The sequence below is a fragment of the Salvelinus sp. IW2-2015 genome, linkage group LG8 (genome assembly GCF_002910315.2).
Source record: "Salvelinus sp. IW2-2015 linkage group LG8, ASM291031v2, whole genome shotgun sequence".
Lineage (NCBI taxonomy): Eukaryota > Metazoa > Chordata > Actinopteri > Salmoniformes > Salmonidae > Salvelinus > Salvelinus sp. IW2-2015.
The window spans coordinates 14,526,384-14,534,842 of record NC_036848.1 but is presented as its reverse complement, the minus strand read 5'-3'; the positions used below and the strand labels follow the sequence as shown (position 1 = coordinate 14,534,842).

Sequence of the window (8,459 nt, the reverse complement as noted above, 5' to 3'; positions counted from 1 at the left end):
CCCCTTGTGTAGCAACCATTTAGACGCTTGTCAGGGTCCAGGCTTGCAGCCGTACAGGAACCTCAGCTTCAAAAAATGTACTATCAACAAGACCAACTAAATCCAACTGAATATTTGTAAGTATTTGAAAGCGATTCAGTGCCAACAAGCATTGACTGAGACGAGATTTTCTATTCATGTTAGTTTTTATAATACATTTCAGTTTAAATCTACATCAATACAGCGAGTACAAGAAAATAGCGTAAATGTGGGATATACTATCTAAATTCGTCTTTTCTTGACACAAACATCCTTTCGCTCCCAAACCTGAACAGTAAAAAAGAAACACAAAAGAACATTGAGGTTGAGGGACAGTGCTGTGTGTACTACTACTGCCGATAGCCATACAGACTGAAATGGAACCAACAAAGTCAGATGAAAAGCCAAAGCAAAGATTCCAACTATGATACAAAAGAACTGCAGTTGCATCGAACTTCGAATACATCATACGTAACCTGCTGCAGAGTATCAAAAAGGTTTTACACAAAGACCTTCCTTATATTATTTTTTTGATTTTAAAAAAGGATTTACAATCTTAGGCTTGCCTGTCGTTTGAGTTCCAACGAGCTTCTAAAGAGTATGTTTACAAAGTCCCTTTTCCTCTCTTGTCTTCCTGGTTTCTGATGTGGAGGACGGAGGGCACTGCAGCTCCAGTTTGAAGACTAGCTTCCTGGTACTAGGCGCCCAACTGAGGCCAGTCAAGCTCTCCTACTCTGTATGGTCCAAACAGCTCCACTGCCCAGTGAGAGAAGGATGGAAGTGAAGACTACTTCAAACAGTGTCAATATGAGCAGTGCCCAGGCTCAGTTCAAGACTTCAGGGCCACTTTTGTTGACCCTCGTGAGCAGAGGGACTCAGGACACCGCACCCCAGGTGAATGCGCATACCAGCCCAACTGACAGATCCGCCACTCGATCGAACGTGCGAGGATGTCTGGCTCGAGCTCGCTGCACGCTCCAGCGAGCACTGGGGGAGGCTCCTCAGGGAGCGGTGGTGAGGCCTTGTCGGCGGGGCCTCTTACGGGTGAAGGGCTTGTACATAGCGTGAAGGAGGGAGGGGGGCTGTGTATACCTACAGGGGACGGCCGCAGGTAGCTGCTGGTTGGGGCTGTGTCACAGGCTTTGCCAGTATGAGCGGAGGGCTGTTTCTGCATATCTGGAGCGTCGGCGGTTTACATGCATGAGCTGGGTGACTGGTTCGGCCTGCACGAGCTGGGTGACTGGTTCGGCCTGCACGAGCTGGGTGACTGGTTTGGCCTGCACGAGCTGGGTGACTGGTTTGGCCTGCACGAGCTGAGGTGACGGTTTGGCCTGCCAGTGTGACGAGCTGGGGTGACTGGTTTGGCCTGCACGAGCTGGGTGACTGGTTGCGTGCACGACGGGCTGGAACTGGCTTGGCCTAGCACGAGCTGGGTGACTGGTTTGGCCTGCACGAGCTGGGTGACTGGTTTGGCCTGTATGAGCTGGGTGACTGGTTTGGCCTGTATGAGCTGGGTGACTGGTTTGGCCTGTATGAGCTGGGTGACTGGTTTGGCCTGTATGAGCTGAGCTAGCTGGCCTGAGAGCTGGGCTGAGAGGTTGCCCTGCGTTAGCTGAGCTAGCTGGGCCGCAGGGATGGTGATGATGGTGATCTTCTCTCCGCTCTTGGCCCCGGAGGGCATCATGGTGGGCAGGGTCTGGATCACCAGCTTGGGCCCGCTGGCATGGGCGTTGCCCAGGGTGATGGGAGCCTGGGTGGTGAAGACGGTGGAGGAGTTGAGGGTCATCTGACCCAGCGTCGTWGTCATGACCATGGGCATGGCCAAACGCATGGTCCTGTACATCAGACAGAAACAAAAAACAATTTATTCATGAACCTTCCAAATGAGTTCACTGTGCATTTGTATGAAGATGTACACAGAGAGAGCATGCATAATTATTTCATGATTAATCATGCTTCACCTGTTGCCGGACGCAGTGGGGACGACAGTGACGTAGCTCTGCTTTGTCTGGGTGGAGGTGGCAGGGTCAAGGGTCAGGGTCTGGACCGCCCGGTGGTGCTCAGAGGGTTCCCCCTCACACTCCTCGCCCTCTTCATCCCCGTCATCGTCGATCACCCTGATGTTCTTGGGCATGTCTTTAAACTGGTAAGCCAGTCTCTGACCCTCCACCTTCGCTAATATCCCCCGCTGGTAGTAYTACCTAGACAGGGACAACCCTACCAGTCAGACGACTGCACTTACACTCAGAATACGTGCGGAAYTACAACCCAAGATGTTATTTAACACAAGTGTCACAGCCTAGCATGTATTTTGAAAAGGGGACTTTAAAAGGGTCAAATGCATGCATTTTAAACAGGCATTCTAGACAAAATTTAGAATGTCATTAGTCATTCCTTAGCATAAAAGTAGTAAAGATATGTTGCGTCAACAACAGCCAGCCTTACTCACTAACCATAMTGAGGAATTGCCTATCAAACAGAATGGTATCCCGTGGTTACCTGAGTGCCCGGCCCATGGTCTCGTAGTTCATGTCAGGTTTGTTCTTGTGTTTGCCCCACAGTTTGGAAACCGCCTTGGAGTCCACCAGTTTGAAGATGCCCTTGTCCCGCTGCATCCACTTGATGTACCTGGGACAGGTGTTCTTGTCCTGGAGGAGATCCAACAGGAACTCCCATAGGTAGGTGGTGCTCCCTGGAGGACAGCGGGAGAGAGAAGACCAACGTCATTCATAGAGGACCTCTCACACAGGCTGATTCCTGAATCAGCCTGTGTGAGTTGCTAGCTTGAGTGTGATTTGCTAGCTTGAGTGTGATTTGCTAGCTTGAGTGTGATTTGCTAGCTTGAGTGTGATTTGCTAGCTTGAGTGTGATTTGCTAGCTTGAGTGTGATTTGCTAGCTTGAGTTGCTCTACATAGAGAAGCAGCCCTTCATGGGCTTGACAAACCCTAGCCCCTGCTGTGTGGGGTACCTTTTCCCTCTCTGGGTCTCTTCCTGATCCCCAGGTCAATGGTGCAGTTGGTGTCAGGCTGAGGCTGTTGTGTCTTCGACTTCCTTCCCCCTGCAAGGAAACAAACAAAACAACTTAGTACACTTCCTATAGAGGACCGAGCATGCCCCCATTCTCATCGACGGGGCTGCAGTGAAGCAGGTTGAGAGCTTCAAGTTCCTTGGTGTCCACATCACCAACAAACGAACATGGTCCAAGCACACCAAGACTGTTGTGAAGAGGGCACGACAAAGCCTATTCCCCCTCAGGAAACTAAAAAGATTTGACATGGGTCCTGAGATCCTCAAAAGGTTCCACAGCTGCATCATCGAGAGCATCCTGACTGGTTGCATCACTGCCTGGTATGGCAACTGCTCGGCCTCCGACCGCAAGGCACTACAGAAGGTAGTGCGAACGGCCCAGTACATCACTGGGGCCAAACTTCCTGCCATGCAGGACTACTACACCAGGCGGTGTCAGAGGAGGGCACTAAAAATTGTCAAGGACTCCAGCCACCCTAGTCATAGACTTATCTCTGCTAGCGCATGGCAAGCGGTACCGGAGCGCCATGTCTAGGTCCAGGTTCTAAACAGCTTCTACCCCCAAGCCATAAGACTCCTGAACATCTACTCAAATCGCTACCCAGACTATTTACATTGCTGCCCCCCCCCCCACTCTCTGCTACTCTGTTGTCATCTCTGCATAGTCACTTTAATAACTCTACCTACATGTACATACTACCTCAACTAACCGGTGTCCCCGCTCATTGACTCTGTATCGGTAGCCCCCTGTATATAGTCTCGCTATTGTTATTTTACAGCTGCTCTTTAATTACTTGTTACTTTTATCTCTTATCCATATTTTTTTTTAAACTGCATTGTTGGTTAGGGGCTCGTAAGTAGGCATTTCACTAAAGTTGTACTCACCGCATTTGACTAATAAAATTTGATTTATAATATACAACTCTTAATACTGGGTTGGACACGGTGATCAACACAGAGACAGACAGTACGAAAGCATTTGGTTGGTGTCGGAGGCASACCTTTCTTCTTCTTGGCAGAGGGAGGCTCGTAGTCGGGGGGTATAGGGAAGCTGTCCTCCTCAATGGGCTCACACTCTGTAGACACCTCCACCACAGTCTCCATCATCACGTCKTCCACTGAGACACACACAGAGACAATAGTTTGCATTATTACAACCACAGAGCAGTGATTCAACTCAGACTGGTAAATGGTAATAAAACAAATTTATTGGTACAATGAACTGACGGGTTACACGGCAAAAAGAAATGTATAAACAGTCGGCATCATGTCCTACCCACTTGTAATGCCTAGTCCCCAGCAAGGTCAGTGGGGGAGGGGTTGAGTGGTTACCTGTGTTGTTGCGGTCTCCATGGAAACTGCWAGGGGAGTCCATGTGAAGAAGGGCCTCYGCRGCTTCGAAGGTCTTATCAAAGCACATGGCACCCCCATGTGATGACACCTCTACTACGACAACACAGGAGCGATGAGGGAAGAGGAGGAAGGAGAGAGAGAGGTTAGAGAAGTGAAAATCCATTCTACATTTCAAGTCAATGTAATGTTCATTCAACTAGTTTATTTCAATGATTATTTAACCATACCGCCCTATGCCTGGGGCCCTATAACCGCAGACACCACAAACAATCCCCCTTGGAAACAGTTAGCTGGGCAAGACAGCTGTTGTCTTTCTGTAAAAAATGAGGGGTGAGGCGAAGTACTTTTGAGAAAAGGGTAGTAAACTGTGTAGCCTTTATCGCACTCATTCCCTTTTTTCCCCTTTACGACCCTCCTCCCATTCCATGTTTGATCGTGCATAGCAACAAATGCCTACAGAAGTAGTTTCATCTTTAGGGTGGTCATTGGTCAACATCCAATAAAACTSTCCCCTCCCTCAAGCATCAATGGCTTCTGTCATTCTTCCAATGGGCTCAGCTTATACACCACCAGATGTCCTTTATTGAGATGGTCCTGGATGGAAACAACACTGTCCCACTACTACTCTGTGGCAATGTCAACTCTTAAGGAGCTAAGTTATGTCTAACACCCACACTCCTCTTGCTTCCCTCTCTAAAGCAAAGATTAAGCAGCCAACCCTTGCACGTCTCTCTATCGACACAATCCAAACCCTCCATCTCACTGCTGAAATACGTCACTGTCCAACCCTGTACCCCCACCTCTTTCCCTGCAGCCCTCTCACCTGTCTCCACCACRTCTGTGACCACCTCCTGCTCGTCTCCCACGTCCTGCATCAGGTAGGTCCCGTCATCGTAGACCAGCACCTGGGCAGCGTAGCACTGCTCCACCTGGGCACTGGGAACCTCCTCCACCACCACCGCAGGATACTCCTCCCCATCCTCCCCTATTACCGTCTCCACTATCTCCTGCACCGGACAGAGACACATTGAGGGAGGCGCAAGCTGAAACGTCCATTGTGTGTATGTTTGAACATTGTTTCATTATTTACTCCACAAAACTGCAGGACAGAGATGCCATGGTCACCAGATAAACAAGTTGTTATTTATTGGTTCACMTCACAATATTGTTCATGTTGATGAGATCAGCCGTGGTCCTACTGCTTTACATTTAGAATAGGCTTCTGGGTTGCGCTGGTATAGAAAGTGAAATACCTTTTTGTATGGGGAAGGTTAGGGCCAGGCAGTGGTAGGTATACGTCGTATACTGACTTATTTTTCAGTGGGCATTGCGTATACTCACYTCTTAATCCCCACGATGAGTATCAAAGTAGTGTAGTAGAGGTATACGCCGTATTAATTAATAAGGCTGATGGAACAGGTCAGAATGTTTAACTTAAAATGTTGATCAACTATTAAATGTGCACATGGCGGTAGGCCTACGCGCAAAAGTTCCAAAATGAAATTTGTGGGAAAACACTGTTCTAAAATGCTCACTGCACATGCAAGCGGWTTCATGAACAGAGATGTAAATATCAGCTAGAAATGTAGAAAGAGGGTAGATCTAAAGATGCAACAACTATCATGGATTGCTAATATGACTAGCATAAWGCCTTTGTCTGCTAAACAATGAAAGAAAGTTGATTTGAGAGCCAATAGAACAGGTGAGTGCACATGAGGAAGTCTTTATAAAATAATTGCCTCCACGTTTCTATGGTGAGATTTTGGCGGGTAGATTTGCTTTTAGCCAAATCCTTTTAGAGCAAGCCAAATAATTTCATGTTTTAAAAGTTATCCTAGATCAGGATTCATTGTTTGAATGTAAGATGCCAATATTTTAATTATAAACATGCCTAAGCAAGGTATGACATGCCTCAGAATATGAAGTAAAACGCCCAGGTTTCAAACATTTCAGMAACAGGAAAAATATAGTAATGCTAATGATAGGCCTAACTTTCTTCTGGTAGATGGAAAGGCTTTCCCAAAAACCTTTTTCATTAAATGTTAACTAGCTACAACGTAGATTATGCCTACCTCCCAGAATGATATCATTATTATTAGCATCAATCCAGTGGCCATTTGTTTTGCAAACTCCATCTCATGTGCGCTACAGAAACACCACTAACCAAACAGTGCTAGGTGCCTGTGCAGTTTAATTTAAGGGTAACTAGACTCAAATCTATATTTCTTCAATTTTTCCCAGACCTCAAAGTAGTCTCCTGATGTGGTTTAAGCATTATTGTGGGCTTGGAACATCCAATTTTGTTGTTTTTCTATTAGCGCGAGAGAGAGAACCTGAATAAAAATTAAGAAAAGAACTTAGACCTGTGAATTTCTGATTCACTTTCAATTTCTGAACCTTATTTATCTGTTTTAATAGTAGGCCTATTAGCCTACTTGCACCGTACAGTTTGGGTTGGCCTGACTGTGAAAGACCAATTTGGGAGTTATCATTTTAGGTCATTCAGAGTGCCACTGTTTGTCATATACTTTTTCCAAATAGGCCACCTTTCCTTCACCTGACAGGCCGTTAGGGTAATATTGGGCAAAATTAGAGTACYRCCACTTCTCCAGGCACCACTACACCACGGGCCAGTGATACTATCTTACCTGCTCAGTCTCTTCCATGACAGTGACGTACTCCACCATATTCCCTCCACCATCTGCCACCACAACAGAGGTCATCACTCATTCCTACGGGAATAAAACCGTTTCAGGAAGGGAACCTGAGCCACCCTCTTTCCCATCACAGACTAGGAATAGTTCTGTATCGGGCCCTAAAGTAAGTACTAGTATCTTCATCACTGCTAACTGAGAAACTAAACTAACAGTAACGTAAATGTATTCAACATAATAATAGTYCGAAATTGARCATTTGAAAACCTTTTTCAGGAATAGTACGGAGCAAACTGCACACTGTARAATCCAATGCTTGCTGGTTCGGACATCACGTTCACAAGCGTGCACCAATGTTTACATAATTTGAGCAGTTTCCGGCCTGTARTGTAACAAACGTTAGCTCTAGTTACCTAGCCAGTAACGTTAGTTAACTGTACATTGACTGGTATATAACGTTAGGCGTGTGTTCTACATTGTGTGTGTTATAGAGATGAAATAGAAGCAAGTGAAATAACGTTAGCTAGCTTGTTAGCGGCCAACAGACTAAAATAGCGAACGTTAGCTAGATGGTTTGTTAGCTAGCAACGCTAAAGTTGGCTATCATATGGCCATCCTTGCSCAATAAATACCACATATCCAATAATGGTATTGTGTAAAATCTCGCAAAAATAACGTTCCTTACCTTCGTATGTTGCTTTTCCTGCGGTGGATAGCTTCACGCTAGGCCTAACGTTAGCTGTGTAAACTAACTGCTAGCTATCCAAGTTGACCAGACCGARGTCGACGTGCTCCTCAATTGAAATACTCTCAACTGTTTGCAAGCTAGCTGTAGCAAAATTTKGATTTTTACGGACAAACAATACTAAAATGCTGTATATTGCATTTGTTTACGTTAGTTCTGTTTTACAGGATGTTTCGATCTCACTGCTTTCCTGCGCCCCGTCTCTTCGCGGAGGGAGTCAGGTCAACCTCCTGGAGCCCCATAGCGAATGACACATTGGCAATGATGACGTCAGAGCACCGCGCWACGAGCCCCTGGCTTGTGGCCCCAGTCGTTACAAAAACTCACTGTTCGATAAAGCCCTTTCAGAAAACTTCTGTAAATAGAAATGGCTACATGAATACATCCATTGTGATTACTGGACGACTGCCGGTGTATGTCATAACTAACTACATGAGCGTCAGTCCGAATATTGTATTGTAGTCCTATGGTTGTGAGTTTATATTCTCATCCCCCAATTGAGCCTGGGGACAAGTTTAGTGGGTTTACTATGACAAAAGTAGTGCACACAGGACATAATTAGTGCCATGTTGGYTTTTCAATAGCAGACATGGTAGAGGCGTTTCAAAGTTGAGACACACAAAAAGTAAAGCAACAGACAACTGAAATATTCATTTTTGAT

The 8,459-nt window shown here is 46.3% G+C and overlaps 1 protein-coding gene across 1 annotated transcript; it reads right to left on the bottom strand.

The window, feature by feature from the left end:
* Window positions 1-1,210: 1,210 nt before the first annotated feature.
* LOC111967489 (ETS-related transcription factor Elf-2-like) lies at window positions 1,211-8,068 on the bottom strand. Its single transcript, XM_024147230.2, is given in 9 exon segments — window positions 1,211-1,853; window positions 1,980-2,219; window positions 2,518-2,710; window positions 2,988-3,077; window positions 4,048-4,164; window positions 4,379-4,492; window positions 5,223-5,406; window positions 7,048-7,131; window positions 7,739-8,068. Coding segments are annotated over 8 exon segments (1,656 nt in total). The 5' UTR covers window positions 7,123-7,131; window positions 7,739-8,068.
* Window positions 8,069-8,459: the final 391 nt, after the last annotated feature.